General features: G+C 57.8%; 1 protein-coding gene across 2 annotated transcripts; it reads right to left on the bottom strand.

Moving 5' to 3' along the window:
- Positions 1 to 592: 592 nt before the first annotated feature.
- Positions 593 to 14,427, bottom strand: BLACAT1 (BLACAT1 overlapping LEMD1 locus). Of its 2 annotated transcripts, none has more exons than XM_045298280.1 (2): positions 14,322 to 14,427; positions 593 to 1,820 (listed from the first exon to the last, which is right to left on the bottom strand). In XM_045298280.1, the coding sequence occupies exon 2, from the start codon at positions 1,783 to 1,785 to the stop codon at positions 1,678 to 1,680; it is 108 nt and encodes a 35-aa protein (XP_045154215.1). In that variant the 5' UTR covers positions 1,786 to 1,820; positions 14,322 to 14,427; the 3' UTR covers positions 593 to 1,677. The 2 variants fall into 2 exon arrangements, with proteins under 2 accessions (XP_045154215.1, XP_045154214.1); XM_045298279.1 differs by lacking the exon at positions 14,322 to 14,427 and adding an exon at positions 5,899 to 6,006.
- Between the last annotated feature and the right edge of the window lie 2,127 nt (positions 14,428 to 16,554).

Below are 16,554 nucleotides of genomic sequence, written 5' to 3' on the forward strand. Positions count from 1 at the left end.
AAGTGTTTCTGTCTGAATGCCCCTCTAGCCCCTGAGAGGTCCAGGCACAGGACAGAAGGCTAAGTCCTGTCAAAAGGGGCAGAGGAAGAGCTGGGCGGGAGGTAGCTGTGGGAGGAGGCAGGGAGGGAATGTAGCAAGAAGGGAGGTAGGAGGAGAAGAAGAACTGGCTCCCTTACTGCCATTGAAGCCATGCTGACTCACAGTCACCCTCTAGGACATAGAACTGCCCCTGTGGGTTTCTGAGTCTGCAAATCTTTTCAAGGGAGAAGACTCCATCGTTCTCCTATGGCGTGGCCGGTGGTTTTGAACTGCTGACCTTGTGATTAGCAACACAACTCGTAACCCACTTCGTCACCAAGGCTCTTTCCAAACTCAAAAACAGCCATCAGGTAGATGCTGACTCAAAGCAACCCTATAGGGTAGACCTGCCCCTGTGGGTTTCCGAGACGAGACGATAACTCTTTATGGGAGTAGAAAGCCTTCTCTTTTTCCTGAGGGATGGCTGGTGGCTTTGAACTGCTGACCTTGCAGTTAGCAGCCTAAAGGCAGAACTCACTATGCCACCAGGGCTCCTCAGAGAGGATATGGTATTTCATTTGCTTCCTATCATGGGGAAATGAACTCAGAAGGCTGGGGTGTAGTCAAGGTGGGAGAGAGGCAGATTAGGGCAGGGGTCGGGGGTGGGGATAAAATCCTAGAGCACCACCCGCTACCCTAAGAGTTTCCCCTGAAGGCACCACACACAGGCATTTTTCTCCCTATGGTTCTGCAAAGACAGGGAAAGGCAGGCGGGTGAGGCACGGAAACAGAATGTCGGAGGGCAGCTTAGTCCAGGAAGGAGGCCCCACAGTCTGGGCTGTGGAAGACTGTCTCTGAGGAGGGGAGTTGAGGATGGCATACAGACACCTTCACATCTGTGCTGCCACCACAGAAGTCCAGGCATCCTGGAGGAGGCGATCCCAGAGGCCAGGGCTACAGGGAAGACCTATTACTGGGGTGTGGAGAGAGAGGCTCAGAGTGGGAGCCTGCTGCAGAGAGCCCACACCCCCGCAGCCTTGGGAAGCCCACCAGCCCAGCTGACTCATAGTCCGACAGTTTGACAGGCGGAAGACACAGCATCAGTGCATGTTGGGGACTCCCGGCATCGGACACGCAGACAGCAGACAGTCCCCTCGGGCCTGGCACCATCTGGCTCAGGAGGAGGCCAGGGGTGGCTGGGAAATCGCTAATCCTAGAGGGGCTTCCAAGGAGGCTCTGAGTCTCAGGTGCTGGGCTCCCAGGAGGGCACAGTGGGGTAGGCCTCCCCGGGGTGCAGGGCTGCTACTAGGAGCTTCTCAGAGCAGCTGGTTCCTGGTTTAGCAACAGCGGTCCTAGCCCCAGGCAGTGCCTCCTTCAGAGGCTACCCTGGGAAGTGCCTCCGGAGCCCTCAGGGCAGGCAAAAGGCTGCTGTCCGGGCTGTCAGAGAGCAGCGGGTTCCTGGCTTCCCCCCACAGGCAGGCAGACATGCATGCTGGTGCATGGTTCCCCAGTCTCTCTCCAGGGAGGTCTCTGGTTTGGAAGCTAACAAGGATGGCCGGAGGAGGCTGTGGTCCTCAGGTGAGACACAGGATGCACCCGGGGCTTCCGGCTTCAAACTCCCAGCCAGAAGCGGGCGCCCAGGAGCCTGGAACCTCCTGCTCACACTGCTGTCTCCCGCTCTCGGCGGTGGCGGCCTTCCTCTTTCTTCCTCTTCATCTTGCAGAAACCGTGGAGACCACAGAAGCAGGCGAAAGTGAACTGGGGCATGCCCTAGGCCAAGCAGGGGGCAGCTCACCAGAGATCTGCAGGGAGAGATGGGGGTGGGGGGTGCCAGAGAAAGGCAGGAAGAGAGAAGCCAAGCTGGGGTTAATGCTCCCAGAACCCAGAGTCGGCCAGCCAGGAACCACTGCCACGCCCTGACCTCTCACCCCATGGGGAGGAGTCGTGCCACCAAACAACAGACTCTTTGAAACCTTGGTGTTTCCTGGTCTGTGGGAAGCTGATGTCATTGCTCAAATTGGAACCTAGGCGAGTCCGTGGTGGGGAGAGAAAGCCCTGGCTGCTGCACCTGTGTCTCCTTCCTGCCCACCCTCCTCTCATGGCATCACCACACACCCGCGGTTGGGGAGCAGGGAGTTCCTAGGGAGTCTTTTAGGCCAGGGAGTCCCTGGCCTAAGCTCAGCTGCTGAGGGAACAGCTGGAGGCTCGAGCCCCCACCCCCAGGTAGTGCATAAGAAAGTCTGGCGACCCCATCTGGAAAAAATCCTCATTGACAAGCCCAAGGGAGGCTCGTCTACTCTGACACCATGACTCGGTGTCAGCAGCTGGTTCACACTGGCTCCTGAGGCCACACAATCCCCTCAGGGATCCTAATAGGGGACGTTGAAGGAACTCCCTCATCCAGTGTAGACTGCACCCACAGAACTGAGTTACGGGGGCTTTGCTTCCTAAGCACCCCAACGTGCCTGATGTCTATAGGGAATGCGATGCCCTTTCAAGGGTGGGTCAGATCAACACGAATCTGCATGCAGAGAACAGACAGTCAAAGGGGTCCTTTCAGCCAACAGGCATTTATTCCACATCTGTTGGGGGGCAGGTACAGAAAGGCACAGGCAGTCTCTTCCCGGGCACAGCCGCCAGGTTGAGGCAAGAGCTGGCTGGGAAAGATGGTGACCGTGTGCTCTTACATAGTAGGACTTCCTCGGTGGGCCTTCTTTACAGACTGCCAGGCCTTTCTTCCGTGCTGTGGCTAGGTGGGTTCAAACTAGTGAGTTAGGTCAGTGGCTGACCACAAGCCATTTGCACACCTCTTACAGGCACATGGATGGGGTCACCATGAGCTGGGACAGACTTGACAGCAATGGGCTCTGGGGTATTTTATTGAGGCCGGGTGTGGGAGGGGCTTCCTTCGGGAGTTCAACTGGCAATGTGCACTGGCCCTTTCTCCAACTCTCCTTTAGGTCTCCCCGATAAACAAATCTGCCTTAGAAAACACACAAGATGTTCCTTAGAAGCAAGGGTAAGCATCCCGATGGCATAGGGGGTCTACGCACCAGATGCCATCTGCTCAGGTCCGAGGGTGGCAAGGTTTCATATCATGTACTTTAGGCATGTTATCAGGGATATGAGGAGATGGTGGGCTGCACCAAAGGGCTAAACATAGGAACGACCCCGAGGGTGGTGCACAGGGTCAGGCAGTGTTGCGTGTCCTACATAGAACTGACTCAAGGACATCTAACGTGGCAGCAGTCTCGGTCACCTGCAGATCCTGCCAGCCTGTCCCTGCTATGGAAGGAGTAGGCCTGCACTGCCGTCAGCTAGAGCAGAGCAGCGGGGAGCCCAGGAAAGCCCTCTTTGCGGGCGGTCAGGAGGCCCTGGGGCCTGCTTACTTTTAAGAAGAACCTTGGGGACCAGAGGGTGACGGTTCCCTAGATGCTGAAAGGGCATGGCAGAGCAGTTGGGAATAAAAAGGCCAGCAGCACCATTCTTCTCTGACCCCTCTTGAAACAGAGATAGTACTGGATGCCCCAGGCTGCAAATGCAAAGCACACCTGCACAGGATTCCCATCTTAGAAGAGCCTGGCATGGCCCAGATGGTAGCTCTCTGGATAGCTCCACAGGTCTGGCCAACCTTGCCCCCTAGGATAAGCTTCATGTTCCTCCAAGCAGCCAAGGGTCCAGTTGGCAGTCCTCACTGAGCACGGAGCCCTAAGCTGCTGGGGTCAGCTCAGGTCAGAACCTGTCCCCCATTCACCCTTACTGTCCTGATAATATAGCTAATAGCTGTCGTTAATAAGTGTTCCTGGAAGCTGGCATTTCCAATGGCCAGCTGGGTAGGCAGGTGGCCCAGCCAGAGTCAGCCCGGGTAGGTGGCTGGTTATTTAATAACCTGCTTTCCAGTACCATTTACACACCCACTCTCCTGGAGTAGAGAGAGAAAGAGCAGAGAGCAATCGCCAGGCTATATATAGACCAAGGCGACACAACTACTATATTTCTAGATCTATCTGTTGCAGCTATCTCTGGATCCCTCCCGTGACAAACCTAGAGAGAGACCGGGAGCCAAACCCGGGTGGAGGTAGCCTGGGCTCCATCCTTGGCTCTGACCCTGGCAGGCTGGGTCACCCTGGGCAAGTGGCTGGACCTCTCTGGGTCTTCGCTTACTTCAGTGGACCAGGGCGCGAATCAAGTTTGAGCCCCTAGACCCAAACCCTAAGGGGCTGAATTCTAATGGGATGAGGGGGAAACCCCGGAGGCTCCCCAGCACACACTTATGCCCTTTGCAGGGGAGATGGATAGGTGTTAGGGCACTAGCCACACAGCATTCTTCCCACAATGGCCGGAATAAACCCAGCTTTGCTGAGCTTGGCAGGGTGGGGGGGAGGGAGCTCACAATGAAAATGAGCCGGGCAAGGCGCTCTGACCACCCTGTCCCCATGCCACCCCCACGCCGGCTGCAGGAGACCTGGAGCTGGACTGCTAGCAGAAAGGTGTTGCTTAGAGCCCATGCAGCAGCGTCCTCTTTGGGGAAGGCCCCCTGACCTGTTCCTGAAGATGACAGCTCTGGCAGACCCTATGGGTTGGTCTTCCTGCAACACGGTGGCTCGGAGTCGGACAACAGTCACAGCGACTCCCCCACACAAGGTCTAGGGCAATTCAAGGCCTTTGGGGTCCCTGGGGGCTTAGGTCTTTTCTCTCTCCAACCCTCACTTTTCTCCCAGTACCTGCTCTTTGCTAAAGGAAGACCTGCCCCCGAGGTGGCTGTTTCTCCTCAGGGCCTGGTCACCTCTGGGAAGAGACAATCCTGGCCATTCCTGCTCACAGCCGTTCCCTCAGGGGCTGGAAGAGCTCTGTGACACCCGCCCCACCCCCTCCACCTCCCCTTAGGGAGAATCCTGTGCTATTTCAGTACCCATGGCTGCTGGGGTCTCTCGGCCATCTCCGGGGAGCCCCCAGGCCAGCTGTGCTCCCAGCTCTGCCAGGCAGGCCTCCTGTGGACACTCTGAGGTGTGCCACTTGACCCAGATGGAGGGGGGCTTCTTGGAGAGAGAAGTCGGGGCGCACCCATTCTCCTCTGGAAGTGTAAAGGACTGGCTGGGTCCCAAAGGCACCTAGATGCCAGCCCAGGACCCAGTCCCCTCCAGCCCTTGGCTTTCCCCCCAATCCCCATTGCTGGGCTCCAAGTCCAGGGGAGACTGAGGGATGGAAGAACCACTCCAGAAAGCCCGTGTAGGATCAGAGGGAGGCGGACCTGCTAGCTTATAGCTGGTTGCATCTGGCTGCAGGTTTCTGGCCCTGGGTCTCTGTGCAGGTGATGAGGGAGGTGTGCCCACTCAGCTGAGCTGGTATCAAGAGGAAGAGATGCCCCAAGGGCACAGGGCACCAACCCAAAGGGCCAGGAGGTTCCCTGCCCCTCACCTCCCTGTTGACCTTGGTCCTCGCACGTCTGGTGGACACAGGGCAGCATGTCAGCCAGCTGGCACATGTGGAGGGATGAGGGGCCTGGGAACCTCTAAACTCAGACCAAGCAAGCTCTTGGGTGTCCAGAGCTTGGCCGGCGCCTCTACCAAAGCCCAGCGGCGCTAGGGTGGCTGAAAGGGTAGGGGGTTGCTTGCAAGTACTGGAACATGCAGGGAATTCTTTGACAAACAAGGAAGGAATATTATCCCAACTCCCAACCCCCACCCCTTCTCAGAGCAGAACAGCTCTCAGCCAGGCAGCCCCGGAACCCCACGACACCCCCACTCCCCCAGGTAAGGTCTGGGAGAAGTGACCCACGGAGGAGGACACGCCCTCAGCTCCTCGGGCACAATGCGAACCCTCCGCCCCCTCCCAGTTCCGCCGCAGCACCGCGCCTCAGTAATTAAAATATGAATTCACCTTCCCTCCCCGGGCCATTCATCACTGCGAAGGGAAGCAGCTGCGGCTTAGGAGACCGGATTTGGGGGATTAGCTGGGGCGGTGGAGCAGACACACCAGGAGAAAGAATTAAAAGGAAAGGGTGAATTGGGTTTTCTCTCCCTCTCCTGCCACTGCTGAGCCTCACGAGCCTCACACCCACACCCTCCCGAGAGCCTAGCCTCGGTAGCTTTCTGGGAACTGTAGTCTATGGGCCCCTGTGGATAAACAGGCAGGCCAGGGCTGGGTGGTGACACAGACTACAGATCCCAGGACTTCTCCCCGGAGCTGGCAGCCGGCAAAACTGGGCACAGGCCCGCGTGCTCCTTGGAGAAGCCCGCGTGCTCCTTGGAGATTAACTCCTTCTGGGCCTGCTAGAGCCTGCACCTCAGCCTCTGGTGCTCCCTGGCATCCTGAGCCGAGGGCCAGCCTACCTCCGATGCCCTTTGAAGGTCACAGATCCTGGCTGGTCAGGGTCAGCCTGTCGCCGGCCCGGGAAAGCCTTCTCTCAGTCCCTTAAGACTACAAGGGCAGCCAGCATTTACCTGTACAATAGTCTAGCCATGCCCTTTTGCCCGGGGACCTAAGGCTTCCCAGGCCTGCTGGCCCAGCATGGCTGGGACCCTCTGCTAGACACACAAGCAGCAGCTGGAAAGCCGGTGGCCGGACGGTCAGAGGCAAAAAGGCCCCCAGAAGTCAAAATTTAACTGCTCCCCTGCCAAAGGTGGAGAGCAAGATGTTTAAAACAGTCTTTGCTTTTATGCAGGGCTTAGCAGTCAGATTCCCCTCTACCAAAAAAGGGGACAAATGCAGTGAGAGATATGCTTGAATCTCATCAGTCTTCCCCTGGGAGGCCCGGTACCTCTGGAGTCGGCAACAGGGAGCAGCCCGCCTTTTGGGCTTAGGCTGTCCGTGGGCAGGGGATGGGGCAGACGCAACCCTCTGATTCTGTGAATGCTCAGAGGAGAGAGGGCCCGGGGCCAGCTTGCCTATTCAATTCCCTGCACCAATTATGTGGAACACATAATTACAGACCTTCTCAGGCCTGCCCCACTGGCACTGGCCAAGAGACAAAGAACAGAATAGGAGCTCCCAGAGCCCCAGGCCCAGCCCAGCCCAGCCAAGGCAGGTGCTCTCTAGTGGGGAAGCTGCTTACCTCTGAAGGCATCCCTCTCCTCCCAGCTTAGTTCAATCAACAGACATTTAAGAAGCCACCCCTACTGAGAGTCCAGTAATGCTGGAGCTTCACAAAGGGAAACATCCAGACTGGCTCATCCCTCCCCTCCTCCTCCCAGGCCCAGTCTGGTCCTGGAGGGCTTCCACAAATGGTCCAACAGAGTCCAGGGAGACCCCAGTTGCAGGGCACCTGAAGGGGGCTCTACCCTAGCCTCAGTTTCCAGTTATGAGATGGGGAATGCGGAGGGGCAGAGTGGACTCATCCCAGGGCCTGGGGGGAGGTGGGGGAGTCTGGGACACAATGAGGGGCAGGGCAAGAGGAAAGGGAGCCAGGCAGGAGAACTCAGAGGAGGAAACCCTTGCTAATTCTCACCTAGTTCCTCCTGGAGGGAAAGTGCCTGGACAGGTCCCAGCAAAGACCCAGTTTAGCTTTCTCATGTTTTGATTTTTACCCCCTGCTGGAAAGGGGTTGGACATGCACCCAAAGGAGATCTTAAGAGTAAGCACCTTTGTGAGACCCCCCACAGTGGTCTGCAGAGCCCTTTCCCCGTGCATGCGTGGGTTCCCAGGAGGATGAGCTAACACCACGTGGGTTCAACCCCCACCTCTGTTCTTCCCAGCCCTAAGAGCCTGGGCTTCTGGGCCTCGGCTTCTCCATTAAGGACAACAGCAGGATCGTAGCAGCTCCTTCCGAAATCAGCCCTGTGCAGGCATCGCGGTGAGAACTGTGCAGGGGTAAATATTGAACAGGGACTCTGAGACACATGAAGTAACTGGCCTTCTGATTCACAAGACCAAATATGGTCTGCTCGCTGATTCTTCAGTGGTCTGTCTTAGGCAGACTGGGGGCTGGAAGGGGGGGTGATGAGGGTGCCAGCCTATTCCCATCTGTTGAAGTCTTCCAGGATGGCTGGGACAGGAGTCATACAGACCTAACTGGGAGTGGGGGTTGGAAGGGACAGGAGGGGGCTGGTGAGACTGGAGAGAGCTGGGGTGCCAGGCAAGCTGATTGGCCAGCAAGGAAGCAGGTACCATTCACAGACCCAGACGGGAGCAGACAGGAGCTGAGTGACCCTGAGCGGGGACCCAGGGCTCCAGCAGGCGTGAGGAGCCTTGGCCTTCCTGCTATCCCCATTGACCCTCCTCTCTGAGGAGGTGGCAGAGAACACAGAGCATGAGGGAGTGAGCAGACGGGGTGGGGTGGGGGGCAGCCCAAGGGTCGGGATGCCCAGTACCCGACTTCCCAAACCCCCAGGAAGGGGAAGGTCCACATTCAGAGACCTCAGGGAATCTCCGTCTGTGTTGGCCAGCTCAGCCTCTTCAGGTCCAGAGAAGGAGGTAACTATGTCAAGGTGGCACAGCCCAGAGTCCAGAGCGCGCACGCGCACACACACACAGCCCCATGCAGAGCCCCTCCTGCGGCTGGTCGATGCAGGCACTGCAGAAGCTTGCCCCTCACTGTAGCCCATGGCTTTTAGCCCTACATGAGTTTGGAACATCAATCACATAGGAATGAAAAGCCATAGGCCGCAGCGGAGCCAAGGGGGTCCAGAGGCTCTAGTCTCAAGAGGGAGCCGGGAACACCTGGGAAACCTCACTCCCCTTTTATCAGCCCATCTGTCCTGACCCCTCCTTGTGTCCTGGGCCCCCCATGTGACATTCTCTCACCACCCCCCTCCCACCCTGCCCCAGCCCGAGGAGTATGGAAACCACGTCCGTGAGTATGGAAACCACGTCCGTAATGAGTTTCCAGTTCTTGCCCCTCAAAGGCCCACACAAAGGTCCTCACTCAGGGACTTGGGGAGGGGTGGCTTCCTGGTCATAAAGGACCTCCTCAAAGCCCCTTAATTAGCTTCCAGCCCCCTGCCCAGTGTCCTTAACTCCCCCCTCCCTTCAAGAACAGCGCCAGACCTTTTCAATACTGCTCGGCCAGTGCCCAAGACCAGCCCCCAAGTTAGGTTCTCTCCTGACCAAGCTTAACCCTTTCTACTGCAGTCCCTGGAATCAGAGTGGGGAAAGGAGAGCAGACACAAAGGCCTGCCTTTTGTTCCAGGGGCGAGCCACAATCGTGAGCACCCCAGAGTTGGGGGCCTGTATGTCCCAGTCTGGTCCCAGGCCAGCGCCCAAATGCTTGGTCACCCACCCATGCCAGTCTCTGTGACTTGGAGGCAGGAAAGGGCCCACCCACCCACTGCCACCAGTTTGCTCTTCCAATCTAGGGTTTCGGAAGCTGTCAATCTTTCCAGGAGCAGGAGAGCCTTATCTCTGCCCCCAGGAGCAAGCAGCTGGTGGGTTTGGACCATCAGCTTTGCAGTTAGTAGCCCAGCGCTGACCTGACGGTGCCACCGGGTTAAGGGCAGGAGCCTGCAATGCTCACCAGCTCAGGGCAATGAGCTGCTGGATCAGCCTGGGAGGTGCTGCAGGAGGATGTGCAGCATTGGCAGGAGATACAGCTACATGCGCAGCGCCAGGAGGGCAGCTAAGAGCTAAGCCCAACCCCAGACAGGCAAACGCACTGCCACCTGGCCCTCTCTGACTCAAAGTGACCCGACAGGACAGGGTACACTGCCCCTCGGGGGTTTCTGAAGCTGTAACTCTTTACAGAAGTAGAGAGCCTCGTCTGTCTCCTGTGGATTGTCCAGCGATATCCAACTGCTGACTTTGTGGGGAGCAGCCCAACCCGTATCCACTATGCCCCAGGATTCCTTAAGGGCGGAGCCAAGGAAACGGAAATACCTGTGTGTTCTGAACACACACACCCCTGTCCCGTCCCCTCATTCCCCTCTCCCGTGGTGGTTCACCTGTGGGCATCAGTCTCAGAGTGGGCCAGGGGTTAGGAAACCCCCCACAGGCTCAGTCCCCAAGCACAGCCAGCCTTGACTTCAGCCGTGTGATCAGAGTGCAGACCAAGCCCTCTCTCAGTCAAGAGACTCCACCTCAGCCCTGCCCCAGCCTTACAGGGAGGCTCTCAGTGTCACTGCAGACCCAGGCTGGTGTAACCTCTTCTAACCAGATACTCCCCGGCACCAGCAAGCCCCCACCCCCTCCAACTTCCCACCGGATTGCTAGCTCATGGGCCCCAGTCCCCGCAGCCTGTCCCTCCCTCCTTTACTCTGCCATGGGTGTCCAGCACCTCGGCCGGAGGACCTGGCACAAAGCAAGCTGGGATTGGAGCAGAACGCCCTCAGCCCCCTTCCCAGGGGACAACTGCCTTGAGATGGGTCCCAGGGGCTGCTCACCTGGTGGGCCCAAGAGGGCCCTCTCTCCCTCCAAGTCTCCGCAGAGCCACTCCTGCCTAGCAGGCACGGACCCACTCCTCTACTTGCCCTCAGAAGAGAACACCCTGAGCCAGGGAGAGGCTCAGGCCTCCTCTTCCCGCCCACAACCCCCACAGAGCTGTGCCCAACTCAGCCTGACTCACATGGAAGCTGCAGGCCTGCCCCTCCCCCGCCGGGGGCTGGCCAGCAGGTACTCCTTCAACCCTGACCAGGGTCAGGGTAACAAAGGTCCCATTGAGCCTCAGGCTGTCTGGTCTGGGCAGTGGAGCGCAGACCTTTCCAACCCACTCCCTTTTGATCGCCTTCCCTTGAACCAGCCAGTATCACTCCCTGCTCCCTGCCCCCTGCCTGGCTATTGGTATGGAGGGGCTGTTTCGCTCGCCCGCCCTCGGTCTCCCCATCTCTTCTCTCTCTCCATCCCCTACCTGCTCCCCTCCAGCTATTTTTGCAGTTTAGTTTTTTGGCAGGAGACCTTAGAGGGCTCTCTGAAGACCCCTGCTCTGGTCGGACCCCTTCCTCCCATCACCCCAGCCCTCCCCTCTCCCACCATCCATGCACCTGCCCCAGGAGGCCAAGGTCAGATTTGGACTGGTCTGTCTTACTTCCTGTTTTAGGCCAATTCAAATCCAACCCTACTGCCCCGCCCTCCCACCCCCACGTGGGCTTTGGATGGCGGACCACACACCTATGGGCGCTGGTCAGACCTCGCCTTCAGTCCCAGATACGTGCAGCTGGCCTTTGGGCGACCTGCCAGTCCCCACTGTCGGACAAGGCCCAAGCATCCTCTAGAGCAGGGCAGGGGAGGGAGGTTCTGTGGGGAGGGACACATATCAGGGCTTGGGTAGACGATGGACCACCCGTGGAATGAGAAAGGGAGGCTGGGGGGGGGGCTTCCGCCACTCTGTGGGGCTCCCCAGGACCCAGTCTCCTTCAGCAAAGCCACCCCCCACCCCTGTGGCCGCGAGGAATCACGAAATGTAAAGGCCACTCTACAAGGCTCCCCTAGCTCTTCTGTGTTCCCTCCAAGGACAGCCACCTTTGAAAAGGTCTGAGCCTCTCCCTCAAAATGCCAACCGATGCTGAGAATTCCCACGGTGAATGCTGACACCAGAGGGCCCAGCCCTTGCCCCCACGCCTACCACCTGTGCCCTCTCTCTCCACCTCCAAGTTTCCACCCCTCCCTGGCCCTCAGGTGCTCCTATTCAGCAGAGCCCAGGATTTGGGACCTGTCTCTTGCAGGGACAGAGGCCCCATTCTTCCTGCCTACGACTCTCATTGTCCCCCATGACTCCACACATTCTTAGGCCTCTAATGAGAAGCTCAGACAGCCACCCGCCTGCCTGCCAGCTCTCTGTTGTCAACACAGCCTGGGCCCTGCAGCCCAGGGGCAGGGGCCCGGGCCACCAGGAGGTGGGGGCCTAGGCAGGGGAGGGAAGGGTACTAGCAGAGTCAGAAGGGAGAAATGGAAGGGCACGGAGGTGAGAGCAAGTGGACAGGAAAGAGACATTCTCTTGGAGGAAGGAGCAGTGGATGGAAACTTTGTAGTGAATTATAACCGCTCAGAGATGCAGGTGAGAGGACCAGAAGGCTTAGGGACAACCGCGGGCCTGCGGAGCACTGGGCTCTAAGAGAAGGGCAGGAGCAACCTGAGGGGAGGGGAGAGTGAGGGCTGAGGTGGGAAAGGGCAGAAGAGGAAGATGAAGAGGGAGATGGGAGGAGGAGAGAGGGGGCTGCTAAGGGAATGGACCCGAGAGGACCAGGCCCTCCTGCCCTTTCCCCAAGTCTGTTTGTCTGAACAAGAGACCTGGGGAGAATTCTCTCCTCTCCAGTAACCAGTCCCTCCGTGCACAGCACTGGCTCAGAGGTCAGGTCCAGCCCTGCAGGCAGAGCCCTCCTCACCGGGGAACAGGCTGTGGTCTTGCCCCGGGAGGGGGGGGCGGTGGGGGGAGAAGCCCATCACTGTACTGGGCTCAGGGATGTTCCAGCTAAAAAACCACAGGGAGGGGCACTCCTGGCAGGGACAGATGTGGGCGCAGGGCTGATGAGTCATGAGCCACCCCCTGCACCCCCCCAGAGAAGGTCATGCACAGAGGAAAGGGGCAGGGAGCACAGTGGGGCTAAGACAGAGCCGCAGAAGAACTCGTGATGACTTCCCAAGGGTGCTGACTCCCGGTCACCAGAAGTCATCTAACATAGGGTACACAACCATCTCTCCGCTCAGCACCCCCGCCCCCCGAGGCTGGTATACAGTAGGTACAGAAGGGATTCTTGTACCTGGAAGGAAAGTAAGACAGATCAAACCGAAGGGCCCATCAACTATAAGATCTCACAAACCGTACTGGAACTTTTCATAGACATCTGTACTTTTTCTCATAGGAGCCCTGATGGGGTAGTAGTTATGCATTGGACTGAGATCCACATGGTCGGCAGTTCAAAACCACCAGCAGCCCTTGGGAGAAAGACTGGGCTTTCCACTCCCATAAACAGTTAGTCTCAGAGACCCACAAGGGATTGCTGAGTCAGCATTTACTTGATGACAGTGGGTTTGGCTGGGGAGGGGCTTGGACCTTGTTTTTGTCTGTGGTGGCAGGGAACTGGGGCCTTGGGGAGGAGGAGACTAACCTGGAAGCATACGGGATCTTTCTAAGGATGGTGGCTGACTGATGGAGGCAGGCATTTGTTGGCTGATGAAACTTTTCAGGTGGCCTGGGAGGGAGGGCAAGAGATCTGGGTTCTCCTATCCCTACCGTACCCTACCGTCATCTTTGCTTGGGGCTCCTCTGGCCCGAGACCTGGAGTAGCTCGTAAGGTGGACGTGAGAAACACAACTTGGCGAACTGACTCCTCCCACCATGGGAGGAGGTGGGCACTCATGAGAAGTTCAAGCAGCCACAGGGATGGGAGTTCATTCTGCTGCCTCTGCCCCAAGCAGGGCTCCTTTTTCAAGCTGTACTTGGGAGGTGTCTGGAGAACCGATCCGGGTACAGACTAGCTCCAGATGGATCTAACAGGCTCCCATACGACCGTCCTCCAGTCCTGAGCCGGAGCAGCACTGTGCCTCCCACGGAAAACACAATGAGCTCCCTATCTCTAGGCCACTAAGGAGCCCTGGTGGTGTAGTAGGCTGCTAACCGTAAGGTCGGCAGTTCAAAACCACCAGCCACTCTGAGGGAGGAAAAGGAGGCTTTTTGCTGCCATAAGGAGTTAGTCTCAGAATCTATAGGGACAGCTCTACCCTGTCCTATAGGGTCACTATAAGTCGGCATGGACTCAATGGCAGCCTTAGTAAAGAGTCATGGTGTCACTGTCAGGTAAGCATTGGACTGCTAACCACAAGGTCCTTGGTTCAAAACTATCAGCCTCTCCCTGGGAGAAAGTTGAGGCTATCTGCCCCCGTAAAGATATGCAGCCCCAGAAACCCTATGTATGGCCGCTTTGGTTTGGGGTTAAGCAGCCTTCTGGAGGAGCACTGTTGGCACAGTAGTTAAAGTGCCAAGCTGCTAACCAAAGGGTCGATGGTTCAAAGCCACCAGCCACTCTGGAAGATGTGGCAGCTGCCACCCATAGAGACCGCAATCTTGGAAATACTGTGGGGGCAGTCCTACTAAGTCCAGTCAGGTCATTCTGAGCCAATCGACTGGAAGGCAATGGGTTTAGGGCTCTTAGGGAGTGTTTCTGGTTTAGGGGCTCCAGCCCCTGCTGCTCCACGGCTCCATTTTCAGTCCAGTGCATGGGAACCTCACCACTGCTCTGGGGACCCCCTGGGTGACTGAGTGGAGGTAGGATGCTCCATTGAGCAGGAAAGCCCAGAAAGATCACGTATGAGTTTTCCTTCATGAGAGTGTTTTCCAATTCTCACAGGAGCCTCAGCTCTGTGTCTTCCCAGGCACACAGCCTGGCAGGGCCCCTGGGCGTCTAGGGAAGGGGAGCGAGGGGAGACCTGGCACTCACCTTAGGAGGTCGAGGAAAGGGACGCAAAGGGAAAGAGAACAAGGCGGAAACTAAGGCCTCTGCACAGCCATGGCACGTCCAGCCCCTGCGCCTGAGCTCTGCCAACCTCCAAGACTGGGCTGCGGGAAGGGGGTGGAGGGTGGGTCAGGACACCAGAATCCAGCCTCCCCAAGCCAGGAACCCAGGCCAGTTTTGCCTCCCAGAGCAGGCCAGCTGTTAAGGAAAAATGTAATCATGGGTCATTGGTACACTCGCATGCATTTCAACCTGACCAATTCAAAACGCTTCAACATTTATGCCCAGACCTAGTCTGCCCCACTCCTCCCCCACAGCCCCCTCAACCACCTAGGGTGCTGGCGGCCCCCAATGCAGAATTCCCTAGCTGAGCCAGGGTACCGCAGAGAGGAGGCAGGCAGAGGGAAAGGGTGGGGAGGTCTGTGGGCTCACCCGGTGGGGCAGGCCCTGCACTAGGAACCAACTGGGGAGGCAGCACTAACAAGTACACACAGGGCAGCAGGCAGGCACAGCCACAGGCACACACAATCGACACTCAGAGTGGTCGTGCCACCTGGTCCCCAGTGGTCCTCCCTTCATACTACCTCTTTGGGGGGTGACTGGGACTACCCTATTTGAGGGAGGCTCCTGCCTCTTCATACCTTTCACAGTGTGGCTTCAGCTCAGAAGCTTCCAGACCTCTTCTTTCTATGTGTGGCGAGATGCCCAGCAAGGGGAGGAGATCCTAAGTCTCGGAGGGTGCCCAGTAACCTTGGCCGAAGTGTTGCCTGGTGTGTGTGTGTGTACATAAGACAGGATTCTTTCTCTTAACTTTGGGAGAGAGGGTCAGATGGGGTGATGGATAACTGGAATAGAGTGACTGAAAGACAGAAGCGGTTCCCAGCCCCAGATCTCAGCTGCGTCCTCCTGGAGCATGTAAGCAGGCTTTGGGGGCTGGGGGAGGGTGGGGTGGTGGTGGCTACCAACACTGTCCTCCAATGAGGATTTGTGAGAGGACAGTTATTTCTCTCCTTGGGTCTCAGCCCTCTGAGGCTCCCATCCCAACCTCAAAGGAGTCCATTTCTTAATTAAGGCTTAGACCGGGCTGAGCTGCTCGCTGGTAGATGTAGATGCAATGAGAGGCCACTGGGGGGGAAAATCACATCAGACCTATAGGATTTGTTAATAGGGGAGAACTGGGAAGAGGGTGGGACACTGTTGTTTCCCAAAGGAGGCTCAGGAACCTGGCTCTGGGAAGTGCGAGGCTCCCTTGGGCCCCCAGGCGCCCTCTCCTGTCCAGTTTGGTAGAGACAGGGGCTGGTGGTCAGCCCCAGCTTTGCAGGGGCATCCTGTCTTCAGCCCCCTTTTCAGAGGAGGGGTTGCCTTCCTCCCCAGAGGGCCTTTCCTGGCAGACTCGCCCACCCCTTCCTCTGCCCCCGCTCCCTGGTGGGAGGCCAACTCCAGCCCTTCTGAGGTAAGTAGGGGCCCAAGGGTTGAGGTAAGCGGTGGGAGGCGGGCTCGCGGGGGGGGATAACAGCCAGACCTGGCTCTCAGAAAGACTGACTAGGGAGGACAAGTGCAGAGGGGAGTAGCTGGTGTCCCTGGGGGCCATGTTTGCCACCCCTCTCCCTGGAGTTGGGGGTTTCACCTACAGAAATAGCTTCCTCCAGCCTCCCCAGGAGACCTCTGTCCCAGGGCCACTGGATACCTCTGCTCTTCCCTTAATGACAAGCGAATGTACAGGTGTAACCAAGCCCCGCGGCTTACTTTTCCAGCCCCTTCCCTATCCCCACCCCACATGAAGGGGCAAAGGAACCGGGCGTCTGAAATCGGCTTTTTCCGAGTCAGGGGAGGGAGACTCCATGCCTCCAGAGAGCCGGCTCTAGCTCCCTCACTCTCCCCACAATCCCGGCATCGGAGAAAACAACCTTTATAAAGAACAAAGGCGGTGGGAAGGGGCCTTCCTTTTGGCCGACCTGGGACTGAGGCAGTTGACGCAGCGGCCCCTGGGCCAGTCAACGCGGGCTTTCAGGTGAGTATCTGAACCCGCGTCCTGGATTCGGTCCCTGCCTTAAGGACCCGGCCCCCACCCCAGGCGGAGAGGGGAATCATCCCCCAACCCAACAAGGGGTCCCCAACTCGTAGCACTTTCTGCCTATTTGTGTTCGCTCAGTACTCACAGTTCGGATGGTAAGCCGTCTCCTCTCTCGCACCCACCTCCTTTGTCTCTCTCCCTCTC

This window comes from Echinops telfairi, unplaced genomic scaffold (assembly GCF_000313985.2).
Source record: "Echinops telfairi isolate 266 unplaced genomic scaffold, ASM31398v2 ScPeMD7_7424;HRSCAF=8462, whole genome shotgun sequence".
In the NCBI taxonomy this organism is placed as follows: Eukaryota; Metazoa; Chordata; class Mammalia; order Afrosoricida; family Tenrecidae; genus Echinops; species Echinops telfairi.

Excerpts from the sequence above, each read along its gene's own strand:
- BLACAT1 (XM_045298280.1), bottom strand. The coding sequence starts at position 1,785 with ATGCCCCAGTTCACTTTCGCCTGCTTCTGTGGTCTCCACGGTTTCTGC.